Here is a 27,032-nt window from a genome sequence, read left to right as displayed (position 1 = left end):
AGGGAGCAGTGTGTATGCGTTGGTCTCCTCACTGACAGATTGATGTGTGCACAGTGGCCTGTTCAGCGGTCTGATTCCAGCCTCTCTAACACGTTCAGGCCCTTTCCCCCACTTAGGGCATGAATTCCCCTGAGGTACTTATGATGCACAAAGTGTTGGAGATTCATTAAACTAATGAAAACAGGTGGGAAAATCTCCCGTTTTCCCGCCCATTTAGGCATTTTGATTTTGTTTGGGACAATCATACCCTTATTTTTCCAGGTCTGGAATTTTGAGATGTTTAATAGAGGAGTCAGGGTTCCTTTCATCCTTACAGATAAACTGTCTCCATAGCCAGAGCTCTGCCTTAGAAATGTAAAGGGCAATGGGACAATTCTTTGGAATTTGATTGTCTGCAGTGACGGAGGCCATTAGCATCTTTTTAAATGTCACAAATTCCCTCTTGTTTTCTGAATGTTAGATATTCCTTTGCTATAAGTCATGTCTAGTCAGGGACGTCAGGGTAAAGCTTTTGTCATTTGAAAAATAAAACGTAGTTATGTATTTTCTTCCTTTCTCTCTTCTGGATGGACAGCAGACACCAGAGATGCAAGAACAGAATAAAATTATCACTGAGAAAGATCAAATACACATCACAGATCGCTATATCTCTGTAGGCAGCTTTATCAACGATCAATGTGGGACCACCACTTCACTACTGACCACAATCCGGAACCAGTTTTTACTACTTAGAAATTTCTCCAGGATATATTTTTAACATGGCCGTATGAAGATGGTTGGGGTTTTTGGAGGCGAATGATCTCAGCCCTAGAACATCACTATGAGAATCTCTCAGGGCTGTTTCTTAGCACAGATCATTTTGAGTTTTCCTCCAACACAAGTTCAGGGGTGTTTATTGATGAATACACAATGTTCACTATTATTTGTAAATACTTTCACACATTTGTATAATTCTGTTCATAACCAGTCCATATCAGCATGTCTCAGAATCAGGACAGCATTCCAGTTCACACCACACAATGCCAGGCAATGACCCTCTTCAAAAAGAGACAATCTGGCCATCTGCCCATGACATTCAACTGCTTTACTGTTACAGAATTGCCCATCAACATCCCAGAGTTGTTAACCAGAAATGTGCCATATAAATACTGTGGCTACAACAGGTCAGACGCTGGGAATTTAACACTCAAGCTTGACTTCATGCAGGACAAAGCAGCCTGCTTAATCAGCATCCCATGTGGCACCTTAAACTTTCACTCCAGTCACCTCTAGGGCACAGAAACAGCAGTGTGCATCTACAAAATGCACTGCAGCAACTTGCCAAGACTCCTTTGACAGCCTCTCGCAAATACTTTTTGACCCTCACCACCTAGAACAAAGGTTGACAACCTGTGGTTCAGGAGTTGCATGTGTCTCTTTAACATCTCAGTTGTAGCTCCCAACCTTTATCAGCCAGTTTTCATTTCACGTAATTTATAGAGAATGCCAAATGAAAAGAACTAGAAGTTAATCTTTGATTCCCACAGGGAAAATAGTCTTAAATAATTTTGGTAAATTTCATGGTTTCTTAACAAAAATAATACCCTAATTGAAATAATGGGTTGTATGTCTCCATAATAGTTACAGATAAATCTTTGTGTTCAAGAATGAGGTTTTATGGTAGCAATATTAATGTTTCTAACATAGCTGAAAACAATGAATTATTTTGAATGTTTTTAGATACCACTTTTGTACAAGAATTTATAGGCTGGGAAATTGTTTTCTGAACTTGAGAAAACTTCTGCTTTTTAAAGATGATTTTATTGACAATTTAAAAAAAATCAGTTATTACACACATGAAAGCAAAAAGCATTCTATCATTTTTGTAAGTACAGTTTTTACTGATGTTTTACTCAGAATAGAAAACCGATGTGTTGTTGAACTTAATCTATTTTTGTTGTGGTCCTGAACAGTTTGTATTTTCAGCAGATTTATTTAAAGAAAGACTCTTTGATTTAAAAAAAACTGACCTCCAATTTAGGACAAGGGAAGCACACATACGGTGACGCTAAATCATGCAAGTTACATATAATCCTGACTTGGAATTATATCACTGCTCATTCAGTGTTGCTGGTGGATAGCATTGTGGGTGTACCCATACCACACAGACTATTTTTTGAAGGACAATTAAGGATGGGCTGGCCTTTCCAGTGATATCCCTTGAAAGAATGAAAGAAAAAGTCTCTTTCAAGGAATTATAGATTGGAAATTCATTACAATCTTTCTCAAAATGTGAAAAAAGCTTGGAACAGAAAAACATTTAAGAGGTAGTTTATTTTGTTTTTACAACTAGTCGTACATTGGTATAAGATATTTACATAGATAAATCTTACAGAAAAACAACTCTTCAACAGCACTAGAGATCAGTGTCCAATAATGATTGTTTGCTTTAAGATGAAAATATTCACAGAAACTATACATTGAGTACCAACTTGAAATATTAACAAGATATCAGCACCTTGTATTTGTATTCATGTACATATTGTGAAAGTTTGGAATTAAAAACACTTTGACCAATAGAGGCAAGCTTTGTTCCACAGTTTATCTTAAATCTTCTTAAGAAACCAAAATATGACCATTAGACATTAACCAAAAAAACTTAGACATTATACAAAATGTCCTTATGAATATATAACAATATTAATTGCTCAATACTCTGAACCAAAAGTCAGAAAGAAATTCTGCAGGGACATGATGAGCCAGACAAATACTTTATAAACTTAGTAGTCACCTGAAAAGCATATGCCAGCAAATGATGTGATGTACAATTTTTCTGTTAGAGAGATGTCCATAAGTGATGCTAAATATTTTGCAACATTGGTTAAAAAGATTGAATTTATACAGCAGTGCAAGTTACAAAGCTTATCATAACCTCTACACAGCGCAGGCAGATAAGCCATTTGCATATTTTAGGAGAAGTTAAACAGCAGTTCCTCTTTCCAAGTTCTGCTTGATCTCTGCAGTGTACTTTCCATAGAATCGTTCTGCCTTCTTGTTGAAATTGGCATTTCTCTCATTAATATAGTCAATGTCAGCATCATCATTGTAACGGCGACGTCTGCTGTATTTGGCACGCTTCTCAATTCTGCAAAAGGAAATTAAACTTTGTGCTACTACAAGTAACAAAAAAAGCAAAATGATGTGCCAAAATTTGTCCAGAAGAGATTTCTGATTCTTAAGCTAATTTGAAAGGTATATATACGAATATACAAATCAACAGGAGTAGGCCATTTGGCCCCTTGAGTTTGCTCCATCATTAAATAAGATCATGGCTGATCTGTTTGTGTTTTGAATTCCACATTTCCATCTACCCCCAATAACCAATGATTCCCTTACCTAACAAGAATCTATGCACCTCCGCCTTAAAAATATTCAATCACCGCACTGGAGGCAGCACGCTCCAAACTGCACAACCCTCTAAGAAAGAAATGGTCTTTGTTTCTATACAATTGACGCCAACATGGCTAAGACTGTGTCTTGGTTGAAAGATGTGTATTTACAGACAGCACTATTTCATTAGTTGCTAATTTCACTAAATACATTTGACATATATAGGAACTGCAGCTTACTTAGCACCTCACTGGAATGTGCTCTCCCAATGGCTCCCAAGGGAGACATTAAAAACGAGGCCTCTATGCTCAGAAACACTGGAATTGTGCAACATGTCTGACTGCTTTGTATTCTGGCAGCTCCTGAAGCGTTTCATTCAATGGTTGTAATTAGAACTTTACAGGGGAAAATTCATTAGGGTGGGGGATGGGGGGTGAGGAGTACTTTCAGAAAAGTATTCCTCTCAAAAAGACTGTAAAAGAACAACCTTATTTGTTCCAGTTCAGCAACACCCTTGCAGAGACCCACTGTGTTGGGTTTCCTGGCCGGAAAAGACTTGCTTGCATAATGTATTCAACGGATTTGTTTCCTGACAGCTGTCACTGAAACGAGATGGGGAATTAGCTCCTTCCAGAGTTCTGGATGCCAATCCTGGCACTGGGAAACAACTCGAACATTCAGAACCAGCCAGCATCCCCATAGGGCTGTCCAGAAATTTGATGCACATTCCTCACCAATCGACAGATCAGAACAACTTGGGAATTGGGAGTCTTCCAGCAAATCAGAGGCACATCAGGTATGCTAACTAATTATAAAAACAACAGACGTTAATCCCTGGCAGTACCTCAGAAAACATTTTGAAAGTGTAAACTATTACAGGACACACCTGGAAGTATCTAGTAATTGCTCTAGTGTACAATCACACGTGTTTAACACTGCAATAAGGCACCACAAATTGATTAAAGCTTGAGATAATAGCTGAACTCTTTAAGCAGCACCCACCATCAGTTCCCAGCACAACACTAACACAAGAACCATTAGTCTCTATCAGTCGTGTGTGATAATTTTCTATCTGTTCAGTTCTACAAAATGAACTTTTGTTGCAATATGCATACTTACAAACACATAATAGGCAATAAAGCATTAAAAACACACTCACTGTTTCTCAACATCTGCCACTAGCCTGTCCACGCCTGCTTTGGATGGAACATGGGTGCCATGCATCAGACTGTTTGCAGTTGCGTAGAACTCCTCTCCACTGTTGGTAAGAAATACAAAAACATGCCTCCTTAGCAGAGTTAAAAAGATGTTTTTAACCCCAATAATAATCGTAGAAAAATTGCTCTCAGTAACTCACTGGGATATCAATAGAGATTATTTTGAAAGCCAATTGATCCAAATGCTTTGTGGAAGAACTGCACGTAAGAAAAGGCAAGTACATTCTAAAGAGAAAATCTGAACCATTATCAGATTTATTCAGTAATAGCAGAAACCCGCAAAACATTTGCAATCAAATTTGTACCTTTATTGCAACATTACTTCTCGAAATACAGGATTTTGAGTTATTCTTTCATCAAAGACTTAAACAGAATCAAAACTTCCCATTCTGGGAAAAACTATATTAGACTGTGCATAAGAACAGGCCTAGAAATATTCATCAAACTTTGTCAGAAGTCTGGCCACATAGTCTCTTTATAGTCAAAGAATATCAAAGTCTAATCGGAAACTGTTTTCTTTTACATCTGACGGGTCCAATGTTACCTTGAAGAATAAAACTCTACTACTTTGAAGTCTGCTTGTTATAATTTTAGTACTCAGCATTGAAGGAAACAGCTTTCTAATTACAAATGCTGTTCCATGACAAAGGCCTGGTTTAATATTCAGGTTTCGTAGCAACATTATAACTGTGCCTGCCTGGGTCTAAATTTACGTGGTAGCATGTCAGTTGGAATTAGACTGTAAAGATACTGTACAGACCATTATCACAGTCCTTATTTATAAAATCAATGCTGACGTATTCTTTGTATTCAACTGACAGTTTTTCTAAAATCTTTACTTTCAATTTGACTCTCCATTTTAAACACAAGGAATAGCTTTTGAATAATTCGCCGTATTAAAGAATTCTTCCTGCCATTTTATCACACTTAACCAATCTCAACTAATATTTCCACCCCTCCTATCTCCACCCTATGCCATGCCTTTCTTTTCAACCCTATCCCATTCCTTCTCCTCCTATGCCATTCTACCCATCCCATGCCATCCCCTCCTTCCCAAGCCATTCCATTCCTCTCCCGGCATCCCCATTTCACTCATCAATTCAATTACATCATTGAAGGAAACCATCTCTTCAGCTAGGCAATTTTGTCATTGGATTCTCTTTACCATCTAGTTTATTTTCCCCATTAACAGCCTACCCCACTACTGCTGGCACCAAATGCTGGCAGCCTGTATGTGTGCCATGTGTTCCAGTTCTTTGTGTGTGCAAGAGGATTGACAAATGCACACCTTAAACCGACCACCAAAAACAGTTTGAACAGACAAAAACTGATGATTATGATAGGTGAGGTTTTCTGAAATTCGAAGAGGCATCATGAATTAGGCTTTCACGTGAAGCACTTGGAATAGGCCTATCACATTCACTTTCAAGGGGCATGTTATGATGACCAATTGAGAAAAGTACAGAAAGTCACTGCTGTCTATGGATGGTGTTCCAAACAAGAGACAGCACCTTCCAGATTGTTTGCAATCTCAATGGAAGAATGTAATAGCTTTAATATTCATCTGAAGAACTACAGAGCCAGGACTAAGACTACCAATTTTGAGGATCTGCTGGGAAAAATTTCATGAATTATAGTGGAATCTTTTGAAGAGTTTTTGAAGTCCTGTCTGGTTGCAGATTTGTCTATTTTGTGTACAGTGTTTAGACAACAACAAATATTAGAGACCTTATGAGTTACTTTGAAATGTATTTTGAAAAAAAGTAAATCTTCATGTCTGGGTTGGAGAAACATCGTATTGGTTCATTTCCTGGGTAAGTTATCACTTTAAAAAAATACTCGTGCTATTTAAAGACTCTTAGAAGGAATCCATTTGTTGCATTATTGAGACTGTCTGCTTCTACCATCTGTAATACTATATTTCTCCACACATTCCTTGGTCAATCTGCAGCTGAGACTAGACTCTCACCAATGCTATTCTCACCTCGAAGTTTGACTATTTTAATGCTCTCTTATACTATAGAACCCCTGTAGTGCAGAAGAGACTATTCGTACCATCCAGTCTACACCAACTCTCTGACAGAGTATCTTATCCAGGCCCTCTCCTTCACCCTATCCCCGTTTACCGTGGCTAATCCGCCTAACCTATACATTTAAGGGGCAATTTAACATGGCCAATCCACTTAACCTATACATCTTTGGACTGAGAGAGGAAACCAAAATACCTGGAAGAAATCCATGCAGACACAGAAAGAACGTGCAAACTCCACACGGACAGTTATCCAAGGTTGGAATTGAATCAGTGTCCTTGACGCTGTAAGGCAGCAGTGCTAACCACTGTGCCGCCACGCTGCCCTCTTTACTGACTTCTAACCTTCGTAAATTTCAGTTCATTGTACTTTTGCTGCCTGCGTCATAACTTATCCCAGGATCCCTTCATCCATGAACCCTGTGCTTGCTGACCCATGCTGCCTCATGGCTTGGAAATGCCTCAAACTTAATGCTCTCATTCTTGGACAATTCGGGCCATGGACTTACCCCTCATTTCTGTAATCTTCTAAAGCCCTGCGTTCCTCCAGGTCTGGTCCCTGTGCATCCCTGATTTTAAACAATCCGTCATTGTCAACTTAGGTCCTAATTCTCTCCCTAAATTGCTTTTAAGACATTCCATAAAAACCTATCACTGTGACCAAGTACTGTCTTAATAGTGTGATCAGTATGTTGTGTTCAGCAGTGAAGTATGGTTGTTTGTTGCTGATGTTGAAGAAAGCTGTCTACAACAATGTTTGTGATCTCTGTGCCGTGGACTCCCCCACTCCTGATGACAGGTCAAATCTGGTGTCAAGCCCAGGAAATTTCCAGGTGTGCAGCAGAAGTGATATTAACCAATAAGCTAAGCTGCCAATTGCACTGAATTATTTCTACAGACAGCAAACCAGAAGTTAAAAGCACTTACGGGGCAGGAAATATAAACAAAAATATGCCACATAGAGCAAATCTGAAGTTGTAAACTACCACAAAAAAAAGGTAAATGTACTATTTGAATGCTCAAAGCACTTACAACAAGATAGGTGAGTTATTAGCACAGTATGATGCATTAGTTATTACAGAAATGTGGCTGCAGGTTGACCTAAATTGGGTACTCAACATTCCACCAGTGTATGATATTCCAAAACAACAGGCAGAGGAGGAACAAAGAGGAAAGGAAGTTATTAATGAGGTAGGTTTCAGAGCAGTGCTGAGTTGTAATATAAAGGCAGGGGATAATGAGGTACAATCGGTTTGGATGGAAATCATGAATAGCAGGGGAGGTAAGACATGGCTAAAACTGGTTTATAGATCCCCAAAATGTGACCCTTCAAGAAGTCAAGAGCATAAATGGGGAAATATCAAGGGCATGTTTAAAGAGAACTGCAATTATCATGGGAGATTTTCATCTGCATATTGACTGGACAAACCAAACTGGCAAGGGTAGCATAGGAGAAAATTTTTGGAGGATACCAGGGATCATTTTTTTAGTGCAGTACTATGTGGAACCTATCCAGGAACAGGCTATTTTAGACTATGTTAGGATTAACAAGGGATCTTGTAGTTAATTCAATTTAAATAAGGGCAATTATGATGGTATGAGGGAGGAGTTGTCGAAGGTGAATTGGGGAGACAAGCTAAGATACAGGTCAGTAGATGAGCAATGAGAGATATTCAAACAGCTAGTCCAAAATGCTCAGCAGTTCATCCCAATCAAAAAGAGGGATTCCATGTGAGAGAGGCAAAAGCCAAGCTTAACATAGACAGTCAAGGATAACGTTAAATTGAAAAGCAGGATACACAAAAAAGCTGATAAGGGAGAATATGGATTTTGAAAGAAAACTTGCATGCAGCATTAAAACAAACAGCAAGAGTTTCTTTGGATATAAAACTAGGAAGCGAGCAACTAAGGTAAATGTGAGACTGCTACTGAATGAGGTGAGTGAATTGATAACAGCAAACGAAGAAAAGGTGGATATGTTAAACAATTTTTTTTTGCATCAGTTTTCACCGTGGAAGATATTGCAAATATCCCTAAGTTATCAAATGAGCTGATTTCAAATAACATGGTAGAACTTACAAAACTCCCAATCACAGGGGATAGAGTATTAGAGAAACTCAAGGGGCTAAAGGTGAACAAGTCACCAGAACCCGATGAACTGCATTCTAGGGTTTTAATAGAAGTGGCTGCAGAGATAGTGGATCCATTGGTTGCAATATTTTGTAACTTGCTACATTCCGGAGGATACCAGAAGATTGGAAAATGGCCAATGTGACGCCCTTGTTCACAAAGGGAGAAAGGTAGAAAGCAGGGAACTATAGGCCAGTTAGTTTAACATCAATTGTTGACAAGATGCTGGAGTCAATAATCAAAGAGGAGATAGCTAATTATTTAGGAAAGCTGAATATAATAAAACCTAGTCAACATGGTTTTATGAAAGGTAAATCATATTTGATAAATTTGCTCGAATTCTTTGAGAAAGTAACAGAGAGAATATAGAGGGGAATCTGTAGATGTAGTGCATTTCAATTTCCAAAAGGCATTTGGCAAAGTGCCACATACAAACACTGCCGCATAAAGTAAAAACCCATGGAACTGGAGGAATGTTTTGGCATGGATTGAAAACTGAATGTCCGGTAAAAGACAGAGCATTGGAATAAATGGGTCCTTTTCAGAGGGATCAGTTCTGCAATTGTTCACTATTTACATTAATGACCTGGAGGAAGGAACAGTGTGTAAGGTTTCCAAATTTGCCAATCAGTCTAAAGATGTGTGGGTTAGATTGATTGGCCATGCTGAGAAATTGTCCCTTAGTGTCCAGGGATGCGTAGGTTAGAGGACTGGTGGGTACAATGTGTAGGGGTGTGGGGGTAGGGCCTGGGTGGGCTTGTGTTCGGTGCAGACTCGATGGGCTGAAGGGCCTCTTTCTGCATTGTAGGGTTCTATGATCTATGATGATACAAAGATAGGTGGAGGGGCATGTTGTGATGAGATATGGTGATTCTGCAATGGGATATAGATAGATTGGGTGTCCGGGTGAAAACCTGGCAAATGGAGTTTAATGTGAGGAAGTGTGAGATCATGCACTTCGAAAATCTGAAGCACAAATGGACTTGGAAGTCCTGCTTCAGGACTCTCTTAACATGCAGGTTCAGTTGGCAGTTAGGAAAGCAAATTCAACATTAGCATTCATTTCTAGGGGGCTAGAATATAAGCGCAGACTGATTTAGGCTCTGATCAGATCCCATTTGGAATACTGTGAGTAGTTTTGGGCCTCATACCTAAGGAAGAACGTGCTGGCCTTGGAGACGGTCCGGAAAAGGTTCATAAGAATGATTCCAGGAATGAAGGATTTGTCATATGAGGAGTGGTTGAGGAGTCTGGGTTGATACTCAATGCAGTCTAGAAGGATGGGGGGGGGGGGGGGGGGGGAGAGGAGAGAGAGAGAGAGAGAGAATGGACGGACTAAATGAAATTTACAGAATACTAAGAAGTCTAGATAGAGCAGATGTTGAGAGGATGATTCCACAGGTGGGAGAGACTAGAACTCGAGGGCACATCCTCAGAGTGAAGGGATGCTCCTTTAAAACTAAGATGAGGAGGAGTTTCTTCAACCAGGGGGTGCTGAATCTGTGGAACACACTGCTACAGAGGGCTTTGGAGGCCAATCGTTGAATATCTTTAAGACAGAGATAGAAAGGTTCTTGATCAATAAGGGGATTAAGGAAAAGTTCTTGATCAGTAAGGGGATCAAGGGTTATGGAGAGAAGGCAGGAGAATGGGGATGAGAATCATATCAGCCATGCTTGAATGGCAGAGCAGACTTGATGGGCTGAACGGCCTAATTATGCTCCTGTATCTTATGATAGGAGGAATCAAAAGCAGATTATTATCTACATGGAGAGAAACTGCAGGTGAGTGAAGTACAGAGGATGTTCGAATGCATAAATCACAAGAAGCTACCAAGCAGCCTCAACAAGCAGTCAAGAAGGCAAATGGCATTTTGGCCTTTATTGCAAAGAGGTTGGAGTTTAAAAATTGGAAGGTTTTGTTGCATTTGTGTTGGGTATTGGTGAGGCCTCATCTGGAATACTGCATACAGCTTTGGTCCCCTTACCTTAAAAGGAACATAGTAACATTGGAGGCAGTCCAAAGTAGATTCACTGGGTTAATTCCTGGGATGGGGGAAGTTGTCCCATCAAGAGAAACTAAATAATGTGGGTCTGTATTGCTTGGAGTTTAGAAGAGTGAGGGATGATCTTATTCAAACATCTAAGATCTTGAGGGGGCTTGACAGGGTAGATGGTGAGATGTTCTTATTGGTGGGAGAGTTTTAAAGAGACATAGCTACAAAATAAAGGACCGGTCACTTAAAACTGAGGTGCATAGAAATTTCTTCTTGCAAAGGGTGGCGAATATCTGGAATTCTCTGCCCCAAAGGATAGAGGAGATTGCATCATTAGAAGTAAGCGCAGGCAGATAAATATTGGACAGGTCAAGGACTAGAGAGCCATTGGGAATTGGCAAAAGAAGAGTCGAGGCTAGCATAAATCAGCCAAGATCATATTGAATTGCAGAGCAGGCTGGAAGGACCTGGTGACCCTTTCTTGCTTTTATTTCTTGTGTACTATCTTTCATTTTAACTGAAGATGTAGAATCAATATAGATGGCCAAAATATTAATATACACAAAATGTAAAATTATTTTTAAAATGTGTTTCTTCCCCCCACGCAACAGAAATTTGTCATTCTAGAAATATCAAATTAGTTTTACAGAGTCAATGACAATCTTTAGCAGTAATATGAAGTTAGCACATCATTAGGGGAGGCAATGGCATAGTGGTATTGTCACCTAACTACGAATCCAGAAAGTCAGCTAATGTTCTGGGGACCTGGGTTCAAATCCCGCTAAGGCAGATGGTGGAACTTGCACTTAATTAAAAAAAATTTGGAATTAAGGCTTTGAAAAGGACTGTAGGAGGAGAGGTAATAAGCCGTGGATAACGAAGGAGGTGAAGGAAAGTGTTAAATTAAAAGTGGAGGAATTTAGAGTAGCTAAGAGCAGTGGGCGAGAAGAGGATTGGGAGAGGTTTAAATGTCAACAAAGATTGACAAAGAAGCTGATAAAGGAGGGTAGGAGAAACTATGAAGCTGGGCTAGCGCTTAATATAAAAAAGGATAGCAAGAGTTTTTATAAATATATAAAAAGGAAGAGGCTGGCTAGGGTAAACGTTGGTCCTTTAGAGGATGAGAAAGGGGACCTAGTGGTAGGGGATGGGGATATGGCTAAGGTATTGAATAACTTTTTTGTTTCTGTCTTCACGGAGGAGGACGTGAATAATTTGCCGGGTGTTAGCGATGGAAAGGTGGTAGGACTGGAGGGTCTTAATGACATTACTGTTACTAGAGAGGTGGTGCTCGACAGACTGGAGGGGCTGATTGTGGACAAGTCCCCAGGACCGGATGGAATGCATCCGAGGGTTCTGAAAGAAATGGCGGAGGTTATAGTGGATGCATTGGTGGTTATTTTCCAGACGTCGCTGGATTCCGGGCAAGTGCTGGAGGATTGGAAAACGGCTAATGTTACGCCGTTGTTTAAGAAGGGTGCCAGGCAAAAGGCAGGGAATTATAGGCTGGTTAGTTTAACGTCTGTGGTAGGTAAAATGTTAGAATCCGTCATTAAGGAGGAAATTGCGAGGCATCTTGAAGGGAATTGCTTGATAGAGCAGACGCAGCACGGTTTCATTAAAGGGAAGTCGTGTCTGACAAATTTACTGGAGTTCTATGAGGATGTGTCTAGGGCGGTCGATAGAGGAGAGCCGGTGGATGTGGTCTTTCTGGATTTTCAGAAGGCGTTTGACAAAGTACCTCATAAGAGGTTATTGCAGAAGGTCAGGGGACTTGGAGTTGGGGGTAGGGTGTTAGCGTGGATAGAGGATTGGTTGTCAAATAGGAGGCAGAGAGTCGGGGTCAACGGGTGCTATTCGGATTGGCGGATGGTGACTAGTGGAGTGCCCCAGGGGTCGGTGCTGGGGCCTCAGCTTTTTACCATTTATATAGATGATCTGGAGGAGGGAACCGAGTGTAGGGTGTCGAAATTTGCTGATGACACCAAGATTGGGGGAACGGCAAATTGTGCGGGTGTGGAGAGTCTGCAGAAGGATCTAGATAGGCTGGGCGAATGGGCCAGGAACTGGCAAATGGAATTTAATGTTGGCAAGTGTGAGGTGGTCCACTATGGTAGGAAGAATGGTAGGAAGGACTATTACTTACGTGGCGAAAAACTGCAGCAGGCGACGGTGCAGAGGGACCTCGGGGTCCTTGTGCATGAGTCGCAAAAACCCAGCTTGCAGGTGCAGCAGGTGGTCAGGAAGGCAAATGGGATGCTGGCCTTCATTGCGAAGGGGATTGAATATAAAAGTAGGGAGGTCTTGCTGCAAGCTGTACAGGGCATTGGTGAAGCCACAGCTGGAGTACTGTGTGCAGTTTTGGGCGCAGCACCTGCGCAACGATATTTTGGCCTTGGAGGGAGTGCAGAGGAGGTTTACTAGGCTGATACCGGAGTTGAGGGGGTTGAGCTATGAGGAGAGGCTGAATAAACTAGGCTTGTACTCGTTGGAGTTTAGAAGAATGAGGGGAGATCTCATTGAGACGTATAAGATGATGAATGGGATGGATAGGATAGAGGTGGAGAGACTCTTCCCGCTCAAAAAAGACACTAGGACTAGGGGGCACAGCCTCAAGATAAAGGGGGGGCGTTTTAGAACGGAGTTGAGGAGGAACTTCTTCACTCAAAGGGTGGTGAATCTCTGGAATTCTCTACCCGTTGAAGTGGTGGAGGCTGCCTCGCTAAATATTTTCAAGAAGCGGGTTGATGGGTTTTTGATAAGAGAGGGGATTAAGGGTTATGGGGAGAGGGCTGGAAAGTTGAACTGAGCCACGACAGATCAGCCGTGATCTTACTGAATGGCGGGGCAGGCTCGAAGGGCCAGATGGCCTACTCCTGCTCCTATTTCTTATGTTCTTATGACAAAGGGTCATCTGGATTCAAAAAGTCAGCTCTCTGGGGCGGCATGGTGGCACAGTGGTTAGCACTGGTGCCGCACAGCACCAGGAACCTGGGTTTAATTCCTGGCTTGGGTCACTGTCTGTATGGAGTTTGCACATTCTCTCTGTGTCTGCATGGGTTTCCTGCAGGTGCTCCAGTTTCCTCCCACAGTTCAAAGATGTGAGGGTAAAGTTGTTTGGCCATGCTAAATTGCCCCTTAGTGTCATGGGGACTAGTATGAGGCTATGGGGATAGGGGCTGGATGGGATTATGGTCAGTGCTGACTTGATGGATTGAAAGGCCTCCTTCTGTACTGTGGGGATTCTATTCATTACAGTCCCAGTTACAAATCATTCAACAAGCTGTGCCGTTTTTGAGTTTTGTTTTACAGCAAGAATAATAGTGTACAAAGTTCTGGTCACAGATTTCCCAGACTGTAGTCTGATGTGCCTCAATTGTGTATCCTCTGAAGAAGCACAGAATTTGCTGTCAGTTTCAGTGGAGTAGTGACAGTGGACTTCAATAGTTTGCTGCCATTACCAGCACAAAACCTGGGTCATTCTCTTTGTGTAGTTTGGTGACTATTTTCTTTTGATAACACTCATGTGGAGCGGCTTGGAATGTTACAAGATGCTATGTAAAGGGAAGTCATCATCTTAAAAAGTGAAATGGATAGACTGGATAGCTATTGATAAAATTCCCCATGGAAAACTTCTGTGGTCTTTTTCTGATAGGCCTTTTCTTTATAACACTACCTTCACATGCAGTTTTCTCCCCTGATCAGTGAAGAGGACAAAGATCAGTTTTAAAAAGTAACTCACGCATCATCCTTCTGCTTCTCATATTCCTCCATGTCTGGTTTAATCTGCTTCACTAATCTCTGATACTGGCGGAACTGAGCAGCTGCAAAGTCTGAAACAAAGAAATTAAACAAGCAGCTTAACATTAAAGTCACAAACCTATTCAGAACTGAACCAAGTCCATGATAATGTAGTGTAATCAAAACATTACAGAATATCATGTGTTTCTTTGTTTTCAAATAAAAATGTTCTGTCCTGGTAAGAAGCCTCAAAATGTTCAAATTGTGACTTTAAAATTCTACGTTTTACAATAAAGAGAACACAAGAAGGTAGGACAAATTAAGATGGATTCAACAAATCATTTTTTGTGAGAGTTTGAAAATACAAGTTTTAAGGCCCTTTCTGCACATAGAAATTAGAAGCAGAAGTAGGCCATTCAGCCCTTCAAGCCTGCTCCGCCATTCATTTTGATCATGGATGATCATCAAATTCAATATCTTGATTCCATCTTCCCCCCATATCCCTCGATTCTTTTATCCCCAAGAGTTATAGAAATCACACTGCGTTTTGGTCTCAACTATTTTCTGTGGTAGTGAAGTCCACAGATTCACCCCTCTCTGGGTGAAGAAATTTCCCCTCCCTCCAGTCCTAAAAGGTTTATTGCTTATCCGCAAACTATGACCCCTAGTTCTGGACTACCCCCACCATTCTTTTCAACGTACCTATGTGGTTGAACGTCAGATTGGCTGACATAGCTTTGAACATCATTAACCTGTTGTCTCCTAGGCCATGTCAAATGGCACACACAATGTTGACATATCAGTATAGTGTGCCATGAGGTGTAAGATATACTTGCAATTTTAAACAAAGTAAATTCTTGATGCCACAGAAAGATGCTTAGTTGATGCTAAGAATATTCCTAGAGGGAAAAACCAGCAGGAAGGAATGGTGGCCATCCCTTCAGGCAACCTAGGCCCTATGATCTGTTATTTCTTTCTTAAACCTTTCCACATCACTTTTCTCTTTTAAGACAACCCTTAACAAATAATTATTTGACCAAGCTTTCGGTCACCTCCCCTAATATTTCCTTGTGTAGCTCAGCAGCATATTTTGCTTATAATGTCCAGTGTGAAGTGCCATGGGACATTTTATAACATTAAAGGTTCTTTGTAAGTAGAAGATGTTACTGAAGTTACTCTAGATCCTTATACAGATCATGTCATTTGTTTACAAGGTAGCAAAGGCACAAGACCAGGTGTGGGTTTGCTGCCTGCACTTTTAGTTATAGTGAATGATGCTTGGAGAATTTTCAGTAGCACATTAAATCTAATATAGGTAGCAAATCAGACCTTTGATAAAAACAGATCTTCCCATTGTTATATGGGGGAATTACAGCAAAAAAAAATTTCAACAATTAGGATGCTCAGTGACTTTCTCTAGAAAGAATGGTTGAGCCATATGAGCCAGAAATATCCACGCCTCAGTCTGTGCTGAATTAACTTGATCTCAATCAATACACCAGTTGGGATGTACCAATTAGCCTCAGCAGCTCAAAGGAGGTGGAGTAGCGGGAGAAATTAAAAAAAGCCAGAGTTTATACTTCTAATTGCTATCCAGTGCCCCCTATTCGATGCACATGTGATTGTGGGGTGGATGGATAGGATCATACTACTAAGGTGAACAATGACACATGGGTGAGATACCAAAGGGCAGTCATGAAAGCCATATGCCAGTGAAGTGTCAAAGCCTTAGGAGACAACACCTAGAGTGATTTAAAAATAAATCCTCCTGCCTTCAAAGTGTATTTAATCAGTTCTAAAAAGTAAAACAACTTACAACTGCAGGAGTCATTAACCTCCTGGGCTTCAACAATGCTCTGCCACAGTTCTAACTGCTCACCATACAACTCCATAAGAGACACAGGACAAGCTTAGATAAAATCAAAGTATTTTAAAGATGACGTTAATAATAGACAGCAGGCTTCATAATTTAAATTTTCTTTATTTCAAGCAGGGGACAGCCTTTAAAGCGATCGCGTACCTGAAAATCCTGGATCTGAATTTTTCTTTTTTTTCTTTCGTTCCCATCGCTCTGCATCATCAGCACTGATTTCCAATAGTTTAACCCGTTCATAATCTTCCCCCTTCTCCAGACACTCCTGAAGGTTAAGCAGGAAATACAGATAGGAATCACTGTTTCAAATCTATAATTTCAGGCACAGACATTTTTCAATATATCAAGAACTAAACAGATATGTTTCAACAAAACCACAAGCACAAAATAACACTGAATTTTACATAAGAATTAAATAATGGGTTTACCATTTTTGTTACGAATGTAAGGAACAATGAGCCCCTCTGTCAGTGATAATTGATTCTATGATTCTAATTTTATACCCCATTTTTAATACAATCTTATTCGCCGGATCATATGGTATCAAACCAGGAGTAAGGTTGCATTCTTAGAATAAGCTCAACTATGGTATTTCAATAGTTACATACAACCTCTATACTCATTACTATTGTTATGGCATAACGTTAAGGGGAAGTCGTGTCTGACGAATCTATTGGAATTCTATGAGGATGTGACTAGTGCGGTGGACGGAGGGAACCGGTGGATGTGGTGTTTCTCGATTTTCAGAAGGCGTTTGATAAGGTGCCGCACAAAAGAGGTTGCTACAGAAGGTTAGGGGGCATGGAGTTGGGGGTAAGGTGTTAGCGTGGATAGAGGATTGGCTGTCTAATAGGAGGCAGAGAGTAGGTATCAATGGGTACTATTCGGATTGGCGGTTGGTGACTAGTGGAGTGCCCCAGGGATCGGTGCTGGGGCCTCAGCTATTTACCATTTATATAGATGATCTGGAGGAGCGAGCTGAGTGTAGGGTGTTGAAATTTGCTGATGACACAAAGATAAGCGGAAAAGCAAATTGTGCGGAGGGTGTGGAAAGTCTGCAGGGGGATCTAGATAGGCTAAGCGAATGGGCGAGGACCTGGCAGATGGAGTACAATGTTAGCAAGTGTGAGGTTATCCACTTTGGCAGGAATAATAGTAGGAGGGATTACTATTTAAAGGGCGAAAAGCTGCAGCATGTTATGGTGCAGAGGGACCTGGGGTCCTTGTGCATGAGTCACAAAAACCCAGTCTGCAGGTGCAGCAGGTGATCAAGAAGGCAAATGGGATGCTGGCCTTTATAGTGAGGGGGATAGAATATAAAAGCAGGGAGGTCTTGCTGCAACAGTACAGGGCACTGGTGAGGCCGCAACTGGAGTACTGTGTGCAGTTTGGTTGCCGCACTTGCGCAAGGATATTTTGGCCTTGGAGGGAGTGCAGAGGAGGTTCACTAGGCTGATACCGGAGATGAGGGGGTTGGACTATGAAGAGAGACTAAATAGACTGGGTCTGTACTCGTTGGAGTTTAGAAGGATGAGGGGGGATTTTATAGAGACGTATAAGATAATGAAGGGGATGGATAGGGTAGAGGTGGAGAGATTCTTCCTGCTCAGAAAGGACAACAGGACTAGGGGGCACAGCCTCAAGATTAGGGGTGGGGGGGGGGGGGGGGGGGGACGCAGTTTAGAACGGAGTTGAGGAGGAACTGCTTCACTCAAAGGGTGGTGAATCTCTGGAATTCTCTGCCCGTTGAAGTGGTGGAGGCTACCTCGCTAAATATATTTAAGACACGGCTAGATAGGTTTTTGGTAGGCAGGGGAATTAAGGGTTATGGGGAGAAAGTGGAACTGAGCCACTTCAGATCAGCCATGATCTTACTGAATGGCGGGGCAGGCTCGAAGGGTTAGATGGCCTACTCCTGCACCTACTTCTTATGTTCTTTACATTCTTTCAATTGCATGTTCCCTTTGAAATACAACAGCTAACTTCAAACTGTTTTTTCCCTTTGCATTATGTAAATTCTTCTGGTACCCAGTGGTTAAAGTGCTGCCTCACAGCGCCTGGGACCTGGGTTTGATTCCCGGCTTAGGTCACTGTCTGCACGGAGTTTGCACGTAACGCCTGGTCTGTGTGGGTTTCCTCCGGGTGCTCTGATTTCCTCCCACAGTCTGAAAGATGTGCTGGTTAGTTTTTTTTAAGTTTTAAAGTTTATTTATTAGTCACAAGTAAGGCTTACATTAATATTGCAGTGAAGTTATTGTGAAATTCCCGTCGCCACACTCCGGTGCCTATTCGGGTCAATGCACCTAACCAGGTTAGGTGTATTAGCCATGCTAAAATTCTCTCTCAGTGTACCCAAACAGATGCCGGAGTGTGGCAACCAGGGGATTTTTGCAGTAACTTCATTGCAGTGTTAATGTAACCTACTTGTGACACTAATAAATAAATTTTCTCATGAACATATCAAACCACTTGCCTTCACATCTTTCTTATTGATACTTTACTTTTGCAAACTTTCTGTCTCTGATCCCATTAAACCAGTCACGCGTCATGAACTTGTTTTCCAGTATATACAATAGGACAGTAGAATTCCAAAAATGAGAGATCATAGAATTCCTACAGTGCAGATGAAGGCCATTTGGCCTAGAGTCTGCACCAACTCTCTGAAAGAGCAACTTACCAAGGTCCTATCCCCATAACTCCACGTATTTACCCCACTAATCCCCTCTAAACAACACATATTTGGAGACTAAGGGACAATGTAGCATGGCCAATCCACCTAACCTGCACATCTTTGGACTGTGGGAGGAAACCCATGCAGGCACAGGGAGGATGCGCAAACTCCACACATTCACCCAAAGCCAGAATTAAACCTGGGTCCTTGGTGCTGTGAGGCAGCAGAGCTAGCTACTTTTTTCTGACACTACTGCAAACATCTTGGTGTCTTATTCCATAACAGACCCAGAGCAGATTAAAATGCACAACTGCACTTCATATTTTGAACACTTCATGATGGAATAATTAAAAGGCCTAATATTTTGTGAGCTAGTAAGTTAACAGGGCAGTATCAATCCAAATCCTACCCCACAAACACACAATTTGCTATTTTCGTGAGTGGAGAGTTCCCCTAGGCCACATAGAAAACAAAGGAGCTCTATCATATGTTTACTGAGTTCTATCATATGTTTTTCAGAAATGGCACCAATACTTTCACATACATGAATTTCTTTGAATTATACAGACTGCTATGTAGACAAATTTGGAAGACATCGTGAGACATAGCCCTATGTTTTTCCTGCGTATTGTCACTAAGTTGTCAACTTCAAGTTGCGAACAATGGTGATTTACTTTCGCGATTTGTAAAACTGAAGATGGGCTAAATTTCATAAGTTAACGTTAAAATTTTGAGAAAATTTTCATTGTGTGAAGCTGGAGATGGTGAGTTGTTTTATATCACAAAATCAAAAGGAGCTGATGTTTGGGGTTTTTAAAAATCTTAAATTAAATTGGTGCTATTTATAATTGCACCAAAGGATTCGACAGTTCAGATTTTCAGTAAGTCATGAGCTAAAAATATTATGGATACCTTTTTTTTCTCTTCCACCTTTAGTTCCCATTCCAATCGTGCTTTTTTGGACTCCCAGTTAGCTGGTAGTTTCAGGATCCTGTCCTCCTCTGCTACTGCCTGGTGATTCAATTTCCGAGACTCATTCTGTGAATAAGGCATGATATCTTTTATTGTTCGCTGTCACAATTCCAAGAACTTTGCATAGTGGTGGAAACTTACCACCTTTAGAATTTATAACAGGATAACTTCACATCAGCAGCCACAATCTGATGAGACTATTTGAGCACAGTCACAGAATAAGCTTCCCAGGAGAACAACAGAAACACTTTAGTGACGCAATCAAAGAATCCCTGAAGAGGTCAAACATCCCCATGAACAAGACCCTGGCTTGTGACTGACCAACATTAAGGTGGTTCATTTGGGAAGGTACTGAACACGTCAAGAGAATTCATGGGAACATGCAAAGGCAAAGTCGAAACCTCCGAATGCCTCATTTACCTGACCGTCCAACTATCATCTATACTACATGTGTAGATTATGCAATGGACTTATCAACAGCTTAGGCTTCACCAAACTAGAGTGGAAACAAGTCATCCTCGATTCCCCAGGGACTGCCTAAGAAAATTGGACACAGGATAACTTGGTGTGTGGGGTATTCCACAGCAACAGACTGCTGCCATTTATACTGCCTAATATCAAAAAGTGAAATTAATAAAACTGTTAAGCACTAAATGCTGGTCCATTTGACTCTTGTTGTGCACAATGAAATGCAAAGGTGGGGAATTAGATTAAAGAAATAAATTGGACTCACGATTTGATATTCAGGATCTAATAATAGTTATGGGATTTAAATTTGGGTACTTAATGCTCTTTTGGAGCCAACAATCATTGTTTAAAGTTTATTTACTGGCGTCACAAATAGGCTTACATTAACACTGCAATGAAGTTACTGTGAAATTCCCCGGTTGCCACACTCCAGTGCCTGTTTGGCTACTCTGAGGAGAATTAAGCCTGGCTTATGCACCTAACCAGCACGTCTTTAGGACTGTGGGAGGAAACCGGAGTAGCTGGAGGAGACCCACGCAGACACTGGGAAATGTGCAGATTCTGCACAATCACCCAAGCCAGCAATCCAACCCACGTCCCTGGCACTGTGAGGCAGCAGTGCTAACCATTGTGCCACCCAATGTTGTATGATTTAAAAAGGTCAGAGTCTGATTAAGCTGTTATCATCTGAATTCTTATAACAGCATTGTTCTGAAGCATAGAAATAATCAGAATCAAGAGAAGTCCAAACAACCTAATGCACCTTTAAGCCTACACAGCTTGTATTACCCACCAATGGCTGAAATCCTTTGTTGACCGCCCAAAGATTTTACACCAGCTGTCATCTTACCAAAAGAAACCGAACACACTTAGATTACAGTCTCATACCCATCCTAAATAAAACAAAAATCCAATACGAGCGTGCGATCTGCAATACCAATGCTAAGCATAAATCATTATCAGTAGCGCATAGACTGTATTAGAATGGTTACTAAGATGATGTATAATTTATTTTAACAAGTTAACCAGGAACAGTTAAAATGGTCCCAATGGGACTTCAAAATAAAACATGAACTTTATATAAAATTGAATACCACTGGAAAGACAGGCAAGTTGCTGAAGCTTTTCATCCTGCACTCATCAGAAAAAATATAGGAATGTCAAATTGCAAACAATCACAATAATTTACACCACAGAAAAGAGTGCTGATTGATTGGAACATCGACTCAGATTGGCTGAGAAATTGCCCTGGAGAAAGCAATAAGGAACAATGGGTTCTTTGCAAACAAAAGGACTATTTGCACCTTTTTTGAATTACCAAGGACCCTGGTGAACCAATAGTTCCTCATTGTTGTCTGTGACTGTGTACATGAAATTGACTTAATTTATGAGGTGTTTCTCTTATCTGTTGGTTGCATTTGTTTGAAATGTTTGCCAACTACTGCCATTTCACTCCTTAAGAAAGCACCACCCTCATCCAAATAAAATAAACAAGGTATTCAAAAGTACATCGCCATTTATTTCTCACTCGTTTAAGATGGAGATCTCGGAATCTCTTCAGTCTTTCTTCCCGTTTTTGTGCTGCTGAGGTCCCAGCATCTCCACTGCTGCAAGGGATGTCCTGTCATATAAATATCAAAAAGAAAACTAAATTCTAGCAAAAATTTAGATTTATTTCTAAAACAAAATAGTTTCCAAATGTTAGTCGAACATCACCAAAAAATTCAGTAGGGGGTTCAGAAGAACATCCCTTACTCAGAGAATGAGGCAATGACTGAAGCAAGTCGTATTGATACATTCGAGAGAAACTAGACAAGCATACAATGGAGAAGGAAACAGAGGATTATGATGGTAGATGAGGAAAGATGGGAGGACGCTCATGTGCAGCATGAACACTGGCTTTGAACTATTTGGTCGACTGGTCTGTTTATGTAATCAATATCTAATGTGGTTTGATGTATTAGAAAATCTACTAAAGAAATGGAACCCAGGCTAGGGAGGATACCTCAGTAGATGTAGTTGGAAGCCAGTGCAAGGAGCAGAGGTTTACAGAAAATATTAGAAAAACGCTTATGTAGCCTGAGACACCATCAAGGGTGAATCCAGAATGCTAGGGTGGAAGGTCTAAGGGTTACAAAAGGACATAAATAGGAGGAATAAGTCATATGGATCATCGACTCTGCTCCACTGCTCAACAGGATCAGGGCTAATCTTCAACCTCAGATCCATTTTCCTGTCTGATCCCTTTATTCCTGAGATAAAAATAAAATACTGCAGATGCCGGAATATGAAACAAAAACAGAAAATGCTCAAAATCTCAGCAGGTTTGATAACATTTGTGGGGAGAGTAGAGCCAATGTTTTGAGCCTAGATGACTCTTAGTCAGAGCTGATGTAGTTTGAAGGATTAGAAAATCTGCTGAAGTAATGGACTCAGGTATTGAGCGAGGGAAAATAGCTCAGTTGATTGTGACTAAGATGTGACTTTGTCTGACGAAGGGTCATTTAGACTCTGATTCGATTCTTGGCTTGGGTCACTGTCTGTGGAGTTTGCACCATGTCTGCACGACCTTCCTCCAGGTGCCTCGGTTTCCTCCCACAGTTCAAAGATGTGCATGTTAGGTTTGGCTATGCTAAATTGCCCCTTGATGTCAGGTCGACTAGTCAGGGTAATGCATGTGGTTTACAGGGATAGGGCTAGCTGGGATTGTGGTTAGTGCAGACTCGATGGGCTGAAAGGCCTCCCTCTGTGCTGTATGATTCAATGATTCAGCCTTGAAAATAATAAAAACCGAGCAACCAGCGGCCTCTGATACAAAATCACCTGAACAAATTTTTCTTCAGCTCAACCTGGATAGCTAACTCCATACAGTGAAACTACACATCTGGCATTCAACTCTGCTTTGTTAAAGTTTATTTATTAGTGTCATAAGTAGGGTTACATTAACAATACAATGAAGTTATTGTGAAAATCCCCTAATTAGAGCTGCTGTACAAATGCAAATTGTTGCTCAGCAGGAATCTAAAGGTCGATGAAACAAAAACAGGAAATGCTGGGAAATCTCTACAAGTCTGACAGCATTTGTGGAGAGAGGTGGGGAGAGTCTACAGAAGGATCTAGATAGGCTGGACGAATGGAATTTAATGTTGGCAAGTGTGAGGTGGTCCACTTTGGTAGGAATAATGGTAGGAAGGACTATTACTTACGTGGAGAAAAACTGCAGCAGGCGACGGTGCAGAGGGACCTCGGGGTCCTTGTGCATGAGTCGCAAAAACCCAGCTTGCAGGTGCAGCAGGTGGTCAGGAAGGCTAATGGGATGCTGGCCTTCATCGCGAGGGGGATTGAATATAAAAGTAGGGAGGTCTTGCTGCAGATGCCGGAATATGAAACAAAAACAGAAAATGTCTGTTTCCACAGATACTGTCAGACCTGCTGAGATTTTCCAATATTTTCTGTACTTACATAAGAACATAAGAAATAGGAGCAGGAGTAGGCCATCTAGCCCTTCGAGCCTGCCCCGCCATTCAATAAGATCATGGCTGATCTGTCGTGGCTCAGTTCCACTTTCCCGCCCTCTCCCCATAACCCTTAATCCCCTTTCTTATCAAAAACCCATCAACCAGCGTCTTAAAAATATTTAGCGAGGTAGCCTCCACCACTTCAACGGGCAGAGAATTCCAGAGATTCACCACCCTTTGAGTGAAGAAGTTCCTCCTCAACTCCGTTCTAAACCGCCCCCCCTTTATCTTGAGGCTGTGCCCCCTAGTCCTAGTGTCTTTTTTGAGCCGGAAGAGTCTCTCCACCTCTATCCTATCCATCCCATTCATCATCTTATACGTCTCAATGAGATCTCCCCTCATTCTTCTAAACTCTAACGAGTACAAGCCTAGTTTATTCAGCCTCTCCTCATAGCTCAACCCCCTCAACTCCGGTATCAGCCTAGTAAACCTCCTCTGCACTCCCTCCAAGGCCAAAATATCTTTGCGCAGGTGCGGCGCCCAAAACTGCACACAGTACTCCAGCTGTGGCCTCACCAATGCCCTATACAGCTGCAGCAAGACCTCCCTACTTTTATATTCAATCCCCCTCGCTATGAAGGCCAGCATCCCATTCGCCTTCCTGACCACCTGCTGCACCTGCAAGCTAGGTTTTTGCGACTCATGCACAAGGACCCCGAGGCCCCTCTGCACCGTCGCCTGCTGCAGTTTTTCTCCACGTAAGTAATAATCCTTCCTACCATTATTCCTACCAAAGTGGACCACCTCACACTTGCCAACATTAAATTCCATTTGCCATTTCCTGGCCCATTCGCCCAGCCTATCTAGATCCTTCTGCAGACTATGCACACCCTCCGCACAATTTGCCGTTCCCCCAATCTTGGTGTCATCCGCAAATTTCGACACCCTACACTTGGTTCCCTCCTCCAGATCATCTATATAAATGGTAAATAGCTGAGGCCCCAGCACCGACCCCTGGGGCACTCCACTAGTCACCATCCGCCAATCCGAATAGCACCCGTTGACCCCCACTCTCTGCCTCCTATTTGACAACCAATCCTCTATCCACGCTAACACCCTACCCCCAACTCCATGTCCCCCGACCTTCTGCAATAACCTCTTGTGAGGTACTTTGTCAAACGCCTTCTGAAAATCCAGAAAGACCACATCCACCGGCTCTCCTCTATCCACCGCCCTAGACACATCCTCATAGAACTCCAGTAAATTTGTCAGACACGACTTCCCTTTAATGAAACCGTGCTGCGTCTGCTCTATCAAGCAATTCCCTTCAAGATGCCTCGCAATTTCCTCCTTAATGACGGACTCTAACATTTTACTTACCACAGACGTTAAACTAACCGGCCTATAATTCCCCGCCTTTTGCCCGGCACCCTTCTTAAACAACGGCGTAACATTAGCCGTTTTCCAATCTTCCGGCACTTCCCCGGAATCCAGCGACGTCTGGAAAATAACCACCAAGGCATCCATTATCACCTCCGCCATTTCTTTCAGAACCCTCGGATGCATTCCATCCGGTCCTGGGGACTTGTCCACAATCAGCCCCTCCAGTCTGTCGAGCACCGCCTCTCTAGTAACAGTAATGTCATTAAGACCCTCCAGTCCTACCACCTTTCCATCGCTAACACCCGGCAAATTATTCACGTCCTCCTCCGTGAAGACAGAAACAAAAAAGTTATTCAATACCTTAGCCATATCCCCATCCCCTACCACTAGGTCCCCTTTCTCATCCTCTAAAGGACCAACGTTCACCCTAGCCAGCCTCTTCCTTTTTATATACTTATAAAAACTCTTGCTATCTTTTTTATATTAAGCGCTAGCCCAGCTTCATAGTTTCTCCTACCCTTCTTTATCAACTTCTTTGTCAATCTTTGTTGACATTTAAACCTCTCCCAATCCTCTTCTCGCCCACTACTCTTAGCTACTCTAAATTCCTCCGCTTTTAATTTAACACTTTCCTTCACCTCCTTCGTTATCCATGGCTTATTACCTCTCCTCCTACGGTCCTTTTTGACCATCGGAATAAATTACTTGTTTCAGATTCCAGCAGTATTTTGCTTTTATGGAGTCAGTGAATCTTGTTCATTTGTTACAGAAACTCTTGAGGCCTGAAGGAACGAGTTGAGTTGTTGTAAACTGATGAAAATCAGTAACATGTTTAAGTTTATTTGTTAGCGTCACAAGTAGGCTTACATTAACACTACAATGAAGTTAGTGAAAATCCCCTAGTTGCCATACTCTTGGCCTGTTAGGGTACACTAAGGGGTAATTTATCAAGGCCAATCAGCCTAACTTGTGGACTGTGGGAAGAAAGCGGAGCACCCAGAGGAAACCCATGCAGAGACGGGCAGAACGTGCAGACTCCACACAAACAGTGACCCAAGCTGGGAATCGAACCCAGATTCTGACTGGGGAAAAATAATTTATTCTGTATTCAAAAACAGCCTGGTTACTTTAATGAATACTCCGGTTAACTGAAACTTCTTCGTAACCATTCTGAGCAACGCTCGGTATTCCTTCACTATAACTAACAATGTTGTTGTATAAAATGGCCAATTTATTAGGCCTGTAAATGACACGCCGTTATTTTATATACGTTTGCATGTGATGCCCCTTCCCTCTGCTCAGGCTCAGCACATTCCGGGTTTTATTTCTAAGCGCTGAACCAACCCGGACTCGGTACAGCTATACACCCTATCCAGTTCTCGGGCCTCTCACCTCACCAGCCGCCTCCATCTCAGTTCCTCTCGGAACAGGGCCGCGCGGAAGTGACGCGATAACCGGGCGCCGTCAGCGGGCCGCAGTGACGTAATTGGCGCGACCAGTGAGCACATGTGATCGTTGCCACGGCAGCGAGGCTCTTACCACCTCAGGTAGGCCCCGTTCTGGGCTCCAAGTGAGGGAGGGGACAGGGAGAACTCTGGGTGGGTACAGCGGTTATGATGTGGAGGTGTTCCGAAAGCTAGTGGCTTTTGCTACCAAATAAACCTGTTGGACTTTAACTTGGTGTTGTAAGACGTCTGACTGCGGTACAGTGGTTAGTGTAGCTGC

The 27,032-nt window shown here is 41.9% G+C and overlaps 1 protein-coding gene across 1 annotated transcript; it reads right to left on the bottom strand.

Moving 5' to 3' along the window:
• Positions 1–2,293: 2,293 nt before the first annotated feature.
• syf2 (SYF2 pre-mRNA-splicing factor) lies at positions 2,294–26,771 on the bottom strand. The gene is made up of 7 exons (XM_080211447.1): positions 26,700–26,771; positions 21,995–22,087; positions 19,939–20,064; positions 16,503–16,620; positions 14,484–14,574; positions 4,529–4,627; positions 2,294–3,124 (listed from the first exon to the last, which is right to left on the bottom strand). The coding sequence occupies exons 1-7, from the start codon at positions 26,715–26,717 to the stop codon at positions 2,959–2,961; spliced, it is 711 nt and encodes a 236-aa protein (XP_080067573.1). The 5' UTR covers positions 26,718–26,771; the 3' UTR covers positions 2,294–2,958.
• Between the last annotated feature and the right edge of the window lie 261 nt (positions 26,772–27,032).

This window comes from Carcharhinus amblyrhynchos, chromosome 24, assembly GCF_965287045.1.
Source record: "Carcharhinus amblyrhynchos chromosome 24, sCarAmb.v2.hapA, whole genome shotgun sequence".
NCBI lineage: Eukaryota > Metazoa > Chordata > Chondrichthyes > Carcharhiniformes > Carcharhinidae > Carcharhinus > Carcharhinus amblyrhynchos.
This window is presented reverse-complemented; position numbering and strand designations above follow the sequence as displayed.

Coding starts and splice junctions, on each gene's coding strand:
- syf2 (XM_080211447.1), bottom strand. Junction 20,065..21,994: donor GAGATCTCCATCTTAAACGA/GTGAGAAATAAA, acceptor CCTTATTCACAG/AATGAGTCTCGGAAATTGAA. Junction 14,575..16,502: donor TTCAGATCCAGGATTTTCAG/GTACGCGATCGC, acceptor TCTTTGTTTCAG/ACTTTGCAGCTGCTCAGTTC.